This window comes from Dunckerocampus dactyliophorus, chromosome 14 (genome assembly GCF_027744805.1).
Source record: "Dunckerocampus dactyliophorus isolate RoL2022-P2 chromosome 14, RoL_Ddac_1.1, whole genome shotgun sequence".
In the NCBI taxonomy this organism is placed as follows: Eukaryota; Metazoa; Chordata; class Actinopteri; order Syngnathiformes; family Syngnathidae; genus Dunckerocampus; species Dunckerocampus dactyliophorus.
This window is the reverse complement of record NC_072832.1, coordinates 2007744-2026324: the sequence shown is the minus strand read 5'-3', so window position 1 is coordinate 2026324 and position 18581 is coordinate 2007744. Positions and strand designations below refer to the sequence as shown.

Genomic DNA, 18581 nt, shown 5'->3' with positions numbered 1-18581 from the left:
CAATAAGCATCAGCACAGCGTTGGCTCCGTCTTGACTTTCAGCAAAACGTGTTTGTATGTGCAGGAGGAGGCCCACGTGCATCCACCGCCATCATATGAAAAGCTCGGTCATCAATAAATCAGCCGTGTATGCATTATACATGGCTGTCTGTGCATCATTTCAAGGGAGGCCGCAAAAAACAAATCCACTCAGCATTTGCTCATTTGCAAAAAAAAAAAACAACAAAAAAACAGCAAGTACAGCAAGAGGGGACTTTTCTGGCTATTTTGTGACATCTGTGCTCATTTTTGCACAAATTCTTGGCTCTCATTGGGACCAAAATGATGCAAACTGACCTGATGGAACAGAGATCACTTGAATTCCTGTTGGATCTGTGCAGCACAGTTGAGATGTGCAGCCCCGATTTCAAGTCACACTGGGCATCATTGGTTGCACAAGTGTGCCGACCAGTTGTAAGACGATTCGTCGGGTTTCTGGCGTGTCAGAGGCTCAGCTGCGACAGCCATTTTTCGCAACGGACGCAGAGTTATGACTAGATTGCGCAAAGTAGACAAACAATTCCATAAACCCTCAAACCCCTGGGGTGTGCTAAACCAGGGGTGCCCATCATGTCAACTGTTAGCTACCAGTAGATCGCCAAGGTAGTTTGGTTTAGTTTAGTTTGCACATCTTTACGGGAATGACTTTTAGCTAAATTTTAGCAAGATTGGTTGAAAAACATGGCTGCCACCAAGCAAAACGTCTTTGGGACTTGGCGACCATAATTGTCCGTAAGTCGTTGAGCATTTCTCTAATGATCATACAACTTTGTGCTACATAAATGCTAACGTGTCTTTTGACCACAACCCATAGGGGGCGCCACAAGTGTCATTTAAAGTCGTGAAAAATGTTGGACACCTCATGGGGTTTTTAGCCTTGCCAGCAGCAGGAGTGTCCAAACAGTGAAAAATGAAAGGATGCAAGGGCCACTTTGATATTTTGTAGAGCAACACGTGTAGAAAGGCTAAGAAGTTCTGTAAACGTCAAGCAAAAACTGCATCTCAGCTTTGTGATGTATGTAAAAAGGTGTATTACTAGCATGAACTTCCGTCTTGGCTATTTTTTTCCCCATTTTTGCTGTTATTTTAAAACATTTTTAAAATATTTCAACATTTTTCAAAATTAATCCTCAAATTTTCTTCTTGTAATACTGTATGGCTTTATTCCCTTATTTAGACTTTATTCTCATAAAGTTCTGACTTTTTCCCAGCAAGGTAACTTTCCAAAAATTACAATTTTATTCATTGTTTTGTTTTCCATAATTACTACTTTTAAAAAATAACTTTTAATATTTCAGCTTTCTACAACTAAAATGACTATTTTTCCTCATAATATTATGTTATTCTCATAAAATGATGACTTCTTTTGTCTTCAGAATACTTTTTTCTTTTTTCTTGTAATATTTTGACGTAATCCTTGTAAAGTTAATGCAGATTTTTCATTTTACTGTCTTCTTTTTTGTTAAATGAATATTTTTAGAATTAAAAAAAGCAGTCATGGACCACACTTTGGATGCCACTGCAAACAGCAGAAACGATGCCTTCTTCTTGAATCGCTTGTCCACACGAGACTCTCGAAAAATGTACAGACTTGAATCGCTACCTTTTCGTCTCCGGCGACAAAATCGTACAGCGTGAGCTTAAAAACATTTCTAGCAAGATATGCTCATCGTTAGGCAAACATACCTGTAAAAAATATACTAATACGTGCACAGCAACAGAAGCCAAGGATAGGTGTGGATGACAAGTTAAGAATGGCAGAGGATGCCCTTACACACAGGCGCGCACGCGTGCACACACACGCGCACAAGGTCAGGAATGCATTGAAGTGGACAGCATGGCATGAGAGCAGGGGGTCCATGCTGTGTGTGTGATTTGTGCACAAATGTAGAGTGTATGGATGAACGTGTGTGTCTGCGGTGACCTCCAAGTGAGTCCAACTATGAGAGACGCATGCACACGCACACAGAGTCACGCTCCAATGGTGCCGGTGGAGCAGATGAAGCCGCCAGCTGAGGTTACCTTTCTCTTCTGCTCCCGGGACGTGGCTCTCCTGCTCTTCCTCCGCTTCTCCTTCTCGTCCTCTAACGCATTCACATCCACTTCCCCCCGATTCTTCTTCAGCTGGGAGGCCGCGTGAGCCATGACGGCCGCTAGCGGTGCACACGCGCGCCTCACCTGGGATCCCGGAGAAGTTCTGTGGCCGTGGTGCTGGACCAAAACCCGGGATCCCAGAGGGAAAAATCGGGGTAGAAAAGGAAAGGGGGGGAAAGGGAAGAAAAATGCCCTCCTTCAAAAAGGAGAATGGAGAAGCGTAGGCTGTCTTTTTGTGTTTTATATCCTGTTTGTGTGTCCTTGTGGCGGCTTGTCCTGCTACGCTCCACTCCCTCTCTTCCTCACTTCAAAGTGACGGAGAGGAGTCAGCTTCTTGTTCTTCTTCACGTCCTCCTCCTCCTCCTCCTTTGGTGTCATCCGCACGCTGCCAGCGTGAGCCCAGCGCGTCCGGGAGAGGGGAGGACAAACCGGGCAGGATGAAGGAGAGACATGAGCATCACCAGCACAGAGGTGGAGGGAGGAGGGAGAGAGAGCGAATGGAGGGCGGGTGCGAGGGGAGTGGTTACCGTGGCAACCACCCTCTGTTTCAGTACATCCTCCTAAAAGATGCTCTTGCTCTCCTTCCTGGCGCTTGCTGCTCACCCGGTGTGCTTACCATGCGCACGTGTCTCCACTAGTACACTGTGTGTGTGCGTGTGTGTGCGTGTGTGTGTGCGTGTGTGTGTAATCAATTTAAAAGAATGAATGAAATGATGACTTAGATAAAACATATGCACGCACACACACTCATACACTGGTTTTCATGTTCTATGGGGACCTACTTACTGTCTGTTGCTTCCGGGGGCCAACAGGTCGACACACAAGCTGGTGGCCATTTTTCATGGAGGACCAGCTTTCCAAAAGTTTCTTATGCGGCTCAACCATTCACAGATTTAAATTTTTCATGGGGGAACCACCTTTCTGGAAGTCACCTGCGGGGACCACTATACACACATACTGGCTTTGGATTTTTAATGGGGGGCAGCTCTCTGAAAGCCACTTGTGGGGACCACCATATGCAAATACTGGCTTTGGTTTTTCCATGGGGGGCCAGCTCTCTGAAAGCCACTTGTGGGGACCATCATACACACAACAGGTTTTCAGTTTCAATGGGGACCAAACTTCTGAAAGTCACTTGTAGGGCCCACCAGACACACATACAGCATTTTATAGTCCATGGGCCCCAAGTCTGGGAATTTCACTTCTACAAACCACCATCTCCACAAACACACAGTTTCATTTTTTTTATGGGGACCAGCTTTTTGGCAAAACTTGCACCACTACTGTGTTGCTGTGCTATTACTTGTATACGGTTTACACGGTGGCGTGGTTATTAAACCCCCTATAAGTCGGGTTGACTTGAAATGTGTCACTCAGCTCACTACGCTCTACACAACTGGAACTTAAGGGTTCTTAGCCCAATCACCACAAAACTTGGAACAAATCTTAAGTCTGTAAAATTTGCGCAAGATCGGTTGAGAAACAAGGCCGGCATCAAGCAAACAGACTTTACGGGGAAAAGGTGGGACTTAGCAACTTATTGGCCGAAAGTCATTCATTCGTCTAATGGTGATAAAACTTATCTGCATTACGTGTAGCATGCTAGCATGTCTTCCAAAGCAATTGGCCAGCAACCCATTGGGGGCACCACAAATGTCATTGCAGACACATTAGTAGAAGGGGGTGGTCATGTAATAGGTGGCAGTTTCAGGGACGTGAAGGACACAGACGAGGGCAAAGAAGGGTAATTTCACTCTCAAAAACACACACACACACACACGCACACACACACACACACACACGCACACACACACGTGATGAAATGTGATTCTTTTAAAGCTGGCAATCAAGACAGCATTTGTTTTTAACAGCAAAACTAGTGTAAGCGATACATCAATACATCAATACAGGATTTTATTTTGCACACCTGTGCAGTTTTCACGCTCAGCATCCCCATCGTGTGCCGGCGTGATCGTGACAGAGAGGTCAAAGAGGAGCTCGTGCGAGGACCGTAAAAGTAGTACGTCCTACTTAGGATGTCCTTCACGTCAGGCATAGCAGAGTGGAGTCAGACAGCGCATGCGGCAGCCATCTTTGTGTCGGTGGCTGCATGCGCGTGTCACAGGAGCCTTGCCGGGTCCTGATGCTACTTGAGAGGCTGCCTCAGCATCTGCCTGTTTTTTTCTTCTATTCATTATGCAACATATAAATGCATGTCTCTAGCCCCATGTAACGGACCATATGGAGACATTCTGAGAAAGGTGTTAAAAGGAGGGTGGGGAGACGATCCTCCAGGGACACATCCCGAGTGGGCGGACACCCGCCATGTTGGGACGTGAGCGTGAAATTCTCCTTTCTCTCCTCCAAATCTATTCAAGTGCAGATTTTTCTCTCTTTTCAAACACCATGCAGCCACCAGTATCGGAGGGAAGGTGGAGGGACGCGGGGACGCGGCGATGCTTACTCGCAGCCCCCCATCATGCATCAGGGGGTGTCACATTATGGCAAATTATCATGCGGTTGCTAGGCGAGGACCAATGAGGTGGCAGCAGCGAGGACAGGATGGATGGATCAGGGGAGCGGAGAGGTGCGAAACAGGATTGGGACGGAGGGTGGATACATGTGCACATGGACATGGCATCAAAAAAAATCTAGAATTGTGTGACCGAAGAACAATTAGATTCGATGAAGTGTAACATCTTTCATTGATGAAACTCCATTCATAGTCTGAACAGCTGGCAGACTCGTAGTAAAAACCACTGCCAAGGCGGACGGCACTTCACGGCGCTACATTTACTCAAAGACACATCATTCCCGCACTCGCCACGTTTGGCAGGTGGCCGTGAAGGAGTCGACGCCTTTTGGAAGTTTTCCACCCGCTGTTTCCAGGCGTGATGCCAAGCACATAAGGCCACAGACATTTCGGGGTCCCGGGCGCCAAAATATTACAGCCACGGGACACAAATGTGCACAAAATGACGAATATGTTGGCAGAAATATGTGGTTTGTGACCAAAAAGGGCTTTAGCACTACCCTTGAATGACTGAGATTGTAATAACAGGTCATCACGTCGCTGTTAAAATCACTAAAAACAGAAAAAATGCAATATAATAGAGTTGACTTTAACACACCACGTGTACTGCATCAGAACGTAGTTTCTAATATCTTATTAGGCGCACAAGCAATGCAACAATACAGTACTAACCACAGTACTAATACATTCACTCACACATTTGACCCTGATGACAAACCAGTTGCCCTAAAACTGCTGCAAAAGCCAAGTGTGCTTCCATAACTCCACTGTTTTATTTCAAAAAACAATAACAATAAAATCATTTCCATAAAATCCATTTTATTATAACTAATGAAAGCACAAAGATTTGTCTTCAAATACATGTATAACCTTTTAAAATAAATTATAATGTCAAATGTAATTGTAATGTAAATGTAATTATGTAATTGTAATTATGATTTTTGGTTATGATAAATATCAAAGGACAGCTGGACAGCCAAGGCGTACTGTAAATAGACAAAGACCAACAGATAAGACAAACACAATAAGCAGGCTTTGTTCAAGTACAAGCTGGAACTATTCATGCTGACACCCCCTATCGAAAAGCCAGCATTTCAAGAAATGCTGCCAGCGTTTGACAGACAGTACAAATGACCTTTGAGAAAATACATGCCACAAACAGCAAGGATGACATATTTAAAAAAATAGTATTATTATTATTATTATTATTATTATTATTATTATTATTATTAGCATTATTATGACATATTATTATTGATTATAATTATTATATGTGATCATAATAAATATTACAATATTATTCATTCTAATAATCAAATCGGTATCAGCCCTGAAAAAAAACACATGAGTCAATCTCAACTTATTACTATTATTATTTGGCCCTAATATGGATTAGTGATTGGCAGCAACTTTCATTTTCATGATACTTTTTCTACACGGTCAAAAGACTGACACTCAATGTCATTGGGACAAATATACAAATCAAATGTTTTTATAAGTTCATTTTGTTTTTAACCGTGTAAAGGCCAGTGTAGTTACATAACTACTGTTCTCTTATTAAAAAATATATATAAAAATAAAATAATTTCTATAAAATACATTTCTATTTCTGTATTTGGCCCTAAGATAAACCAGTGATCAGCAGCAACATTGATTTTCATGATTTTCTTTACCATTTTTTTGCCTACGATGTCAATAAACTCACTCAATGCCCTCGGGATAGAAAACGTCAGCTTCCCAAATACTACTGCACCATGTTTTTTACCCCACTTTAAATAAGTCAATCTTTTAAAACTACCTGAAAAAATAACTGTGAATTTTTTGAATGTTTCCATGACTACAGGTTTAAAAACAACAACAACAACACAAAGCAACAGCAAAAACACACACGTACTAGCGACACACTTATTTCAGGAGCAAGGCGCCCCTGCAGAAAACAGTACAAAGGTGAGCAACGTTGCTACATGCTTTAAATGGAGAAAAGGTAGTGCCCTCTGGTGGACAAAAACTGAACACAAGCGAACATTTGAAGCCGTGTGAAATCAATCCATACAATGCATGAGGGGGAACACTGCGCGACCCCAACTCATTTGTTCGGCTTGTCCCGTCTGACGAGGTTTCCCCCTCTATGGGGAAATCCCCCAGAGTGCAACAACCTGGCCGATCATGGCAACAATCTCATTGACCTTTTGACCTTCACAGCAACCGCGCAGCATCCCAGGTGGCAAAAGGAGAAGGGGGGGTGAGGCAGCATGTTGAGAGGAGGGTCACACTGAGGAGGCACGATAGGTCATTACACTAACAGCTTTGATGCTGTTGTATTGACATTAATCCCACTAAATGATAAAACATGTAAAACAGATATCCTCAATTTTTTATAATCATAAGACAAATGACAAATGACAGAGCGACAAGACGTTTTGCTTGACGGTGGTTATGTTTTTTGCTTTTTTTTAACCAATCCTGCTGAAGTTTGATTAGTCAGCATGAAAACCGCACAGGCCGGCCACTAAATTACAGTTAAACTGCACCTTTTTGACTGGCCTTCTATTGTGGCCAGCCTAAGGCACACGTGCGCACTAACGCTGCTGCCTGATCAGCACCTTGGCATGCGCACATGGAATGAATGGGTTATGAATTAGGAATCCTCGCTAACGCAGATTAAGACAGATTTGTGAACAATATTTGAGAGATAAAATGTTTTACATCTTTGAGTTGAGTTCAGTTCATGATATGAATGAATGGGAGCAAAAACAAAAGTGCATTTGTACTTTTGTTGAGTGTCGTTAAAAATACCACAATGACATTTTGCATGTTTTCCAAATGTTCACACTTTGGTATGCAGCGGCGGTTCACGAGCAGAAGAGTTATGTTACACAGCAAATGACTGCATCGCCATAAAACATAGTAGAGCATTATAAAAACACATATTCTGCTAGACCAGGGGTCGGCAACAATATGTTTTATGAGCAGAAGCCTGTGACACGCTAATCACCGAGGTGGTGACTTGGGGAGAAGCAGGTAGCGGGAGCTGACTGTGCATTGGCCGCTTGGGACTGCTGTGAGGCGGGGCGGGGCGGACCCCTTTCACTTTTACGCCTCCAAATATCAGTCGCCAGTGGCGGGGCTGCCTAAACTGCCGTTTCCGCTTGGACGCATTTCACTGCAGCACACAACTTTCCGTGTGGAGGAGCTGTCATTCAAAGCGTGTCTTGCGTGAACTGCAAGCGGTAGGTGAGTTTTCCGTGATTACTTTGGTCGGTTCAGGTCAAGTTTTCTCACTATGTTGACTTTGACTTCGATTCTGAAGCGTGATTCAGCACATAAATCTGTTAATAAAGGAAGCTCATGTAAACCAAGGAGTCTAGAGTTGAAACAGGAGTGCCAATCAGCGTCCACTTCCGTACTATGCCCTTCGTGGGCTTGGCCGCCATGATGGTGAGCAGAATCCAGAAACTACAGTATGCCAACATGTCCTCAGCACACTGCTCAGCTATTAATTGCTCTAATAGACGCTCCAAAAGCAGTGGCAGAGCTTCGGGGTGGCCCCTCCTGGTACTCTCTGGCCACCCCACTGGCCATCTAACAATTCAGGTATCAACTCATGGCCACCCCTATGGGAGTAATGGTCTCACCTTGGCCGCCCCAATGGAAAGTTTCTGGCTCCGCCGCCGTTTGCCGCTAGTCGCTTTTGGGAAAATAAGTCACCGAGAGGGTTTGGAAAGTTGCCAGATTTAGTGAGAAGATGGCCAAGTTGGCAACACTGGGCTGCACATGAGATCAGAAGGAGGGGGAGCCGTTCACAGATGGAGAATACATGAAAGAATCGTTCATAAGAATATCAGAGCATCTACTCTCCCAATTAAGAAAAAACATAAACTGCAAAGACGCTCAAGGATAGGACAAATAGAATGGTTATTGATGATGTTTTTTATGTTCAAGTTGGCTACATTTTGTTTGAATTTGAAACAAACACGGGAACCATTCAAAAAGGCTTACAGAGTTCAGTGTTTAAACGTCTTCAGAGCAGGCCTGCACACACACGCTGCACTTTTATTTGTTGAATTTTGTTGTTGCAACAGGTAGCATTTTAAAAAGATGACAGCTTGTACGAGATTAGAAGCTGTGTAATGTTGTGCGGCTCCAGACTGTGTTTGTTTACTGGAAGAGGAGGAAAAAATGTCTCTTTGGATGCTAAAGGTTGCCGACCCCTGTGCTAGACAAAAAAATAGCAATCCACCTTTTCTCTCTGCTGAGAGAATGTTTTGTACTATGCTGCCCTCTAGTGCTCACTAGCATTACTTCTCATAGAGCATTGTAAAGGTGCTCAGTGGATGTGCTCCAGTAAACAATGTAAGAAATAAAAATGGGGACTTAGTTACATTCCATTGAACCATCTGGACCAAAATACTGTAAAATGTCTTCTTTTGCCTCATTTTTTACCTCTTCTAAAATTCAGCTTGCAGGAAAGAGTGGCGGTATATACTGTGGGACTGCAGCTCGAGACGGGGATCGGAAAAGCCTCTGAGCACAGAAATAAACAAATGGAAGGAAAAAAAGACCAAACAGGGCGTAAGGTCAAACTGCAACACAGACTGATGGGGGAATAGCAGATCCACCAACACCACCTACACGCAGCCTGAGGTGGTTTGCTATTAAAATAATTGGGTGAAGAGGTGGCGGTGCTTCCTATGACTAATGCAATTGAGATTGCAAGAATAAAACGCAACAATGCAAGACAAAGCAGCCTCAATTTAGTGTATTATCACCATATTTTCACTGAAACACATCTATTCATGGCCCTCCTCTTTCCTTCATGTCCATTGTTCTCCAAAACCCACCGCATTTAAATGAGTCTCTTCTCCCGCCTGCGTAGTGAAGACAATGACAAGCAATGAGATGTAACCCACTTTGCACCCACTAACCTACCTAAATGTGTGCCAACGCTAAAAAAAAAAAAAAAAAAAAAAGACCAAAATGTCTTTACACACTTTGCCCACAGAGGGGCAGACAGGCATTTACAGACCGGCTGTGCTCAAGTGACTTGAGGGTGGGGGAGGGGGTTTGTTTGGGCATTTTAGTCGTTTTCACGTGGAGAAATGGGAAGCAGGCGCATGCATTTCTATGTTTTTTTTGTTTTGTTTTTCTTTAAAGCAAGAGTGCGGCCATCATGGCCCTTACACGTGCATCATGTGGCTCATAACACCACAAGTGTATGGATTCAAGGAAACACAATTTCTTGGGGGGGGGCACGTTTCTGAAAATCGCTTGTGGGGAACATCACACGCCCATCCTGGATTTAATCTCCAATGGGCACGAGCTCTCTCCAAGTCATTTTTCTGGACTTTTATATACATACTGCATACTGGCTTTGACGTTTCATGGGGGCCAACTTTGTGAAAGTCGCTTGTTGGGACCACCATAAACAGAAAGATACTACACTACTGGTTTTTATTTTTCATTTCTGAGGGGCACTTGTAAGGACCGCCAGACACACATATTGGTTTTCAATTCCATGGGGGTCCGGCTTTCTGAAAGTCACCACAAGTGTTGCACTTGCACCTTTAGATATAATTCATCCTCAGTTCATCATCTATTTTATTATTCTATAAGGTGTCATCTATAATGTTCTTATTCATTCGTTATAATAGTTGTCAGCTTTGCCTAAATATTTTGTGTATTGATCCTTAATTTGTTTGTATCTTTTATTATCCATAATGCATTTATTACTATAGAATGTGTGTCAGTTTTTAGTCCTGTACTTATTTACTGTCTTTAGTAACGAAGGTATTGTTTATCATATTATTCCTAACCAATGATTCTGTCCATTTTAACTCACTTTTTTATTTGATTACCAAATAAGCCATCTACAAACTTGATGAACTTTATTATTATACATTACATACAGTAAATTGGTAACCTGGTACATATTAAGACACTGGAAGTGAGCAAACATGGAGAAGGGATAAGAAGGGGATTAAATAAGCCCCTCTTCTTCCACCTCCTTTTCCTCACATGTTGAACTGCAAAACATGTCTAACTTCGTTTGCCATGTTCACAGTAAACTGCAACGTTACCAAGTTACACTGGCGTACATCACCCCAACACTTGCACAACTCAGCACATCCAAAAAGGTGTAGGAAGAAGCTGAGCTTATTCAGTCCTACCCCCGATTGAATGGATTGGGGAAGGTGTTCTAAGTGCACTGCTAATATGTGCACATCTAAACTCACCTGTGGTTAAAAACAACATGAAAAGATGACAACATGACGATATGGCTGCCATCACACTGCATAGCGTATATTCCACGCATGCCTCAGTTGGACCTCCTCCCAATGAAAGCACGCAAGGAGGTGAAAACAGGCAGCAGGTTACATCAGGATAGAATAAAGGGGGGAGGAGGTGGCATTTACTCTGATGAGCTTGGGGTTTTTTTTTGCTGTGATTCAAATATCAGCCTGAAGGATGGTTGTAGACGACCACGATGCATCACAGAGGGCATTGTCCAATTGAGGTGGGGGTGTCCTGCGTTTTTATCATGCATCTATGCTGACATAACAGTGACAGGGCGCTAATAGCGTTTAACACGGGGCTGAAAGGTGCTTTTTCCTCTGTGTGATGTTCCCAGAATAACTCAGCACGCCGCCCACCAGAGCGGCGGAGGTTTCTTCCGAGTTGGAATTAGCAGAGGAATCACCCACACGGATGCCGAGCCAGTTCCTGTGCGTTCGTAGGCAACATGTGCAGCGTTGTTAAAAGGGACATGCCGCTTATTTACTCATTTACCTCTTCTTTTGGGAGCGGCACCTGGTCTAGTGTGTAAATTAGGCTGCCTTCACCCTTGAGGTGATGTACTCTGGCGCTAGACAAAAACACGGGTGCCATTGGCTCTTGGGAACTAAAAGACTCGAGATTCGCCGTCTCACCTGTTGACAAAAACATGAGTTCACTGACTCGCGGGTGCTAAAAGACTCAAGATCAAAAGACCCACGGGTGCTGGAAGAAAACTCTACTGTCACTAACTCGCGAGTGCTCGACAAAAACTTGAGTGCCACTGTCTCACGTATAAATGAGAAAAACACAAGAGTCACTGACTCACGGGTGCTCGACAAAAAGTCCAAATTCACAAACTTATGGGTGCTTATGGGTCGAGTCTCACGGGTGCACGGGCGGGTTTCTGCAAGTGCTTTGTGATGAGTGACTCGAGGGAATGGAGTACCTCATTCACTTCAGTCAGTGAAGTGACTGAACCTGCGGTTAGCGGTTAGCAATAGGAATGGAGCTTCCCATGACTACTGGGCAGTGAAGAACATCTGGGCAGCTTCCGTGGCATACTGTACCGTGTGACGTCACGCAGCTCAAATATTCCACACTTCCTTGTCACACTTGCATTGTTGTAGTTTAGTTAACTAGCAAATTAAAGCGGCTTAAGGCGCGAGACTAGACGTCTCATCATTGTGCTCTCCTCCTTCCTGTTAAGCCATTGAAGCACACACACATTCACACGCACACAAACGCACACACACACACGCACACACACACACACACACACACACCGTTGATTATCTCCTCAATTAAAAAGCACTCGAGCAGCCTGGGAACGGTTGGAATTGGAAAATGATGTTTTATTAATGGCCAAATTGATCTTTCCTCGCGGCCGCAGGCTCTCCATCATTTTGTCCGCAACACATTCTGGGAATCTCCCACTGTGATTGGCCGTCCAATGCAAAGGTGTTACGGTTTGATGGATGCATTTAATAGAACCAGATAGAAACTTTGTGTTCTTTTTCTTTATCTGGATTTCATCAAAAGGCTACTTTCCAGCGGCAGCGCGCGTTGTTGATGACTTATTGCAGCACCGTGTAGCAGCCTGTGATTACACTGGAGTGTCGTCACACGAGGCCTCGCTCTGCGCTCGCCAACAGAGCGTGAAATTGTTTATTCTTCTTCTGCCTTTTTCCCGTGTAAGGCTTCAAGTGCCCCGCCCCCAGTGCCGCAACCCGGCACACCTACTCGCCCCCTCGCACCCGTGGCGTGTTGTTTTAGCCGAGAAATGAAACCCCCTAGCACCGCCGCCACCGATAACCAAAACTTCATCATCATTGTGCAGCTGTTTTGTTGTTGTTGTCATCGTTTGGATATTGCATTGATGTAATCGCCTGGGGACATTTCGGGGGGGAAGCTATTCAATTTATTGACTTCTTTTCTTTCCACAAAGCAATTTCATGATGAAACGCTACATGATGCAAAATAGGAGCATGCATTTTTTCTAGTGCTTGAACACTGCTGTCAATCAGAGCATTTATCGCTTTGAATTGCAGCTTGCTTGCTAGAATAGTTCGGGACTTCTCATGAGGATTTGGCCCAGCATTTTAGGAAACGTGACATTACGTTCAATCTTTAAACCCCATCAATGTCATATTTAGACATTTTCAATCAAATTCATTAGTTTGCAACAGCAGTCACGAGAGCGCCAACTGCTGCCAAATCTGAACAAATATGTCCTCTAGGTGGCGCTAATGTGCATTAATGTCCGGTTTTCATGTCATTAATTTGGAAATAAAATAAAAATTGTCAAGATGCTTTCCAAATTGCGCAGAAAAATATTTTTTGGTCCACGTCACACATCTGGAAACTGTGTGAAAATCAATTTGGTCGTTTTTGCGCTATGCTACGTCAGGGTATCAGGGTCACATTGGGAAAAAAAAGTAAGCTGAGATTTCAAGAATAAAGTCATAAATTTACACAAAAAAAGTCCTAAATTTTGTAGAAAAAAAGTCATAAATGTACGAGAATAAAGTCGTAAATTTAGGAGAAAAAAGGCGTAATGTTACGAGAAGAAAGTCGTAATATTACATGTGATCGTGTCAGAGGGAAAATAGAGCGAAGCACTTCAGGAAAGCTCCTCTTGCTTCAGGCAAGCTTTTATTTAGAACCTGGCAGCAAACTGAGCAGTTGAGCACCAACAGATTAGCATGTTTAGCCCTTCTCACTTCCGCCTTCCTTACCCGCCCCCTCCACATGCCAAAGGCCAAATAAGTCCCCACGTTTCATAGCTGTCTCAGGCAATGCCTGAAAAATAAAGTTAGGAGTTTTTTCTCATAAATTTACCACTTTATTCTCATACATTTCCGACCTCATTCTCATAATATTCAGAGTTTTTTCTCATAAATTTTCAACTTTATTCTAAATTTACGACTTTGAAATATCAGATTATTTTAATACTTCATCGTAACAGGCGTGCCTGAGACAGAAAAGGGGGAATTTATGTGACCTTTGGCCTTGGGCGAAGGTAATACTACCGCTTTATTCTCGTAAATTTACAAGTTTTTTCACGTAAATTTATGACTTTTTTCTGTAAATCTCAGATTTACATTTTTTAAAATCTAAGATTTCAAGAATAAAGTCGTAATGAAATCTCAGATTTAGTTTGTTTTTTTCCAATGTGGCCCTAATATTCCGTCGTACTTCATGCATGCTAACATATGCGGTGAATTTCTGTTGTGTAACATTTACAGTGCATTACAGTATTTTTGATACAAAATCATCCATTTTTGTAGAAAAGGCTGCATAGTTGGTTGCAATTTTTTTTGTGTGCGGAACACGGGGCACAGTTTTATTTGGATCACGTTCAGATGGAGCTTGCTTGTAACAGTACTTGGGATCTCAACATAAGCCAAAAACGACATCTCTTTGCTTCAGCTTTGATGACGTTTTCGTAATAAACGGAAATCCTGAAGGAGATTACAACGGCTCCTGTAATGGCCGTCAGTTTTATCAGAACCGTGCAACACTTCTTCGCTTAAAGAATCAAGCAAAGCAAAACGCGCGCTGAAGTCGCGTTATCCAACAACATTTATCCAACCGTTGCATCTCCCCTTTTCTAAACAGTTTCTCTCACCTCATTCCACCATTCCACAGTCGTTTTCCTGAAACGCTACATTGAACTTTAAAACAAATCTTCAACCTTCAACCCCATCCATTCTTATTTTGTTCAGGCTCACGAGGAGCTGGAGCCTATCCCAGCTGACAACTTGGGGCACAGGGCTTTGCTGCCCCACACAACAGCAAAAGCACGAGAATTTGTCTTTTGAGTCGGACTGACTTGAATTTTCTCATACAGAGAAGCACACTGCAGTTTTAAGAGACAAAATGATGAAAAGGGGAGGCTTTTTTTGTTGTTGTAAATCCGGCTGTGCGCTCTGTGATTTGGAGTCGGATGAAAGGCGGCAAGCGCGGTACTTTCCTCCCATGAGAAGCAGCGGACGCCACCAGCACCATATGCGTGTGCCCGTCAGTGGGTCCGCATGCCATATGCCTGAATGTGCTGGCCTAATGCTTTCGCTGTGCCAGTCATCTCCATGTCTGCAGGTGGGGGGGTCTTCATTAGTGCAGTCCAGGGGTGTGTGTGTTGGTGTGCTTGCAGTGTTAATCATTCAGCGAGGGGCCTACTATGATGTTTATGCCGCCCTGCACACAAGTGTACGCCGCGTCGACGGAGTTTCAGCGTGCGTTGCGTGACGGCGGCATGAGCAAAGTGTTTGTGCAGCCTCGCCCTTAGTGGCGAGGCTCGTGGAACATCCTCTCCTGGTGTCGAGTTTCCCGCCCGTCATGATGGATGGCAGGGACGTGCTAAGAATGGCTACGCTTGAGGAGCCTCTCGCTGGGCCACCGCCGCCGCCGCCATCAGCGTATCATCACACACACACACACACACGCGCTTGCACACTGTTACACACTCCTACCTTCCAGAGCAGCAGTCAGCTCTCAGCATGTATGGCAGGGGTGTCCAAAGTGTGCCAAGGGCCGCATACTGACATACCAAAGCACGCGGGGGATGTTTTGATATTTCACATACACATGCTCCAAAATCAAGTGAGTCTTTGAGTATGCTAAAACCCTCAAAAAGGCCATTTATTTGCCGGGATAATAATAACAATACTAATAGTACAATGAAATAGTAAGTAGAAGAAAAAACAACTTTAAGAGGGTTCCTTTGTGGCGTTTATACGTGATACACTGTGTCAGGTTTTTATTCTACTGTATTTATTAACTCTTTCAATCCCACTCATTTTTCTAAAGACACCCCCTTCAGTAGCGGCCATGTTAGACGACTTTGACTGATCTTTCAAGGCACACAGAATATTGTGTTGTATGGTTATATAAACATGGAACCTACCAAAAGAAACATTAGACTCCCGTCTTTCATCAGGAAAAAAAAATTGTTTCTACCTTTTTCCGTTCTTTAGTAGTCAGCAGTAGAACATAGGTAAGTTTCAGGGAAATATCAGTTACTGACTAAAAAGGCAGAATACCAGAAAGGATACATTTCAAGCATAACTTTCACTTTGACACTATTTTTTAGCTTTTGAGACAGCTCAAATATCTAAACTACAGCATAAAGAACACAAAAAAGTGTTGTTTTACATCAAAGTTTTTATTATTAAAATCCAAAGCTACATGGCCCTGTGTGAAAATGTGATTGCCCGCTAAAGTGCCCGCTTATAAGTGGTTGGGCCCCGCTTAGCGGCAACAACTGCAATCAAGTGTTTGAGATAACTTGCAATGAGTCTCTTACAGCGCTGGGGAGGAATTTGGTCCCACTCATCTTTGCACAATTGTTGTCATTCAGCCACACTGGAGGCTTTTCCAGCCTTTTTAAGGTCATGCCACAGCATCTCAATAGGATTCAGGTCAGGACTTTGACTAGACCACTCCAAAGTTCTCATTTTGTTTCTCTTCAGCCATTGCTGGTGTGTTTTGGATCATTGTCCTGCTGCAGAACCCATGTTGGTTTGAGCTTGAGATCACCAACAGATGGCCAGACATTCTCCTTCAGCAGAATTCATGCTTCCAGCAAGTCTTCCAGGTCCTGAAGCAGCAAAACAGCCCCAGGCCATCACACTACCACCACCATATTTTACTGTTGGTATAATGTTTTTTCTGAAATGCCAGATGTAATGGGACACACACCTTCCAAAAAGTTCAACTTTTGTCTTGTCAGAGTGTTTTCCCAAAGGTCATGGGGATCATCAAGATGTTTCCTGGCAAAATTCAGACGCGCCTCAATGTTGTTTTTGTTCAGTGGTGGTTTTTGTCTTGGAACTCTGCCATGCAGGCCGTTTTTGTCCAGTGTCTTTCATATGGTGGAGTCATCAACACTGACCTTAACTGAGGAAAGTGAGGCCTGCAGTTGTGGGGTCTTGTGAGACCTCTCGGATGAGTCATCGTTGCGCTCTTGGGGTCATTTTGGTTGGCCGGCCACTCTTGGGAAGGTTCACCACTGTTCCATGTTTTCGCCGTTTGCGGATTATGGCTCTCACTGTGGTTGGCTGGAGTCCTAAAGCTTTAGAAACGGCTTTATAACCTTTTCCACACAAATAGATCTCAATAAAGTTATGTTTTAACGAGGTCATGAAGGTTTGGATTGTTTTTCTCCCAAAACGTTTCATTTAAAAACTGCATGTTGTGTTCAGTTGTGTTGTCATTGACTAATATTTAAAATCGTTGTGGCCCCGACACTCTTCCATTTTTCTATACACGGCACCCCAGTGGAAAAAAGTTTGGGACACCCGTAATTTATAGTTTGTATATTATTCTGGATGCACGGATACATTTACAGTACGCCAAAGGATACTTTATAGCTGTCACTGGAAAGTATTCATTAACAGACGCCACTATTTATGACCGTAAAGGTGCTGCCAACACACTTGAGGCCCTTTTGGTTTGCGTGCCACGCTTGGTTTCACAGCATAGTGAGCAGTACTCGGAGAGCATGTCACATTTATTACTACAAGGGCTAACACGCACGGACAACTTGTACTACAAATGATTTTCTAAAGAAACATTAAGTATTGTCAGCAGCTTGCAAAATCATGAAGCGTATTGGCAGTGGCATTTGTGTTTGAAAAAAGTCATCAATATCTATGTAGCAACGTACAGCATATTGAGAGAATAGTCCTCTTGTTGCTAGGCAGAATTCAATGTTTCCCATAACACTCATTCATTCGTTAATGATGGCCTTTTTTTTATCGTTCGATTAAATCGATTTATCGATTATCGTGACAGGCCTAAGTGTGAGTGTGTGATCTCATTCGTGTCGAACGTGTCTTGTTTTCTCCGATTATATCGACTATATTGGGTAATTAAGTGTAAAGGGGACTACACGGGCGTTATTTCATGTCTAGAGGGCTCTAATAACGTTAAAAACCTGATTTAGAAGATCGTAAACAGGTTTTCTATTCTATTCTATTTCTATTCTATAACTACAAAAATATTCCTACTTCTCGGAAATGCACTTATCACAGTCGGGGATGGAACCAACTAACCGTATGCTGCCATGTCTTCCCAAGCATTTCAAGCACAACCGATAGGTGGCGCCAATGGGTGTCCTCATTTTTATATAACATGGAGAAGGTCATCCCGTCGGTGCCAACCCGTCACATAAAAAACAAAAAGGTATTGCGTTGCAGCTGGAAGACTATCTCCTGAGCAGAAAGCCATTTACATTCAAGGGTAGCTCAGAAATCCGCACGGCCGTCAGTCAGTGCGATAAGGTGACATCACACACCCACACACACACACACACACACACACACACACACACACACCCACACACACACACACCCACACACACACACACACACACACACCCACACACAAACAGAGGCTATCATGCGCTCCATCTCTGAGCACCACAACACAGACAGACAGAAAGGAAGGAAGCCTGTGAGCCACAAAGCTGGGAGATCTTGCCAAGTTTGATAAGCTATTGGTTTTCTCCCTCCCACACATTTCACCCTCAGCAGCCCACCACTGCTCTGCCTTAACAGATGGGGCCCCCGGTCTCACATCATTTCCTGACATGCCACTCCGCTTGATGGCCGCTGTGATTGGATGGAGTCTGGAGGAGTGC

At 43.6% G+C, this 18581-nt stretch overlaps 1 protein-coding gene across 47 annotated transcripts in view; it reads right to left on the bottom strand.

Annotated features, from left to right (window-relative positions):
- LOC129193688 (ankyrin-3-like) overlaps window positions 1-18581 on the bottom strand; it is a 137322-nt gene that overhangs the window by 96157 nt on the left and 22584 nt on the right. For 17 of the 47 annotated variants that reach the window (XM_054798195.1, XM_054798196.1, XM_054798197.1 and 14 more), the window contains exon 1: window positions 2062-2712. The exons of 2 other annotated variants lie outside the window; for them this stretch is intronic. In XM_054798195.1, the coding sequence (XP_054654170.1) occupies window positions 2062-2184 (123 nt within the window). In that variant the 5' untranslated portion in view covers window positions 2185-2712. Of the gene's footprint in view, window positions 1-2061; window positions 2716-18581 lie in introns of those variants that run through there. 28 more of the 47 variants (XM_054798156.1, XM_054798157.1, XM_054798170.1 and 25 more) reach the window with 6 other exon arrangements.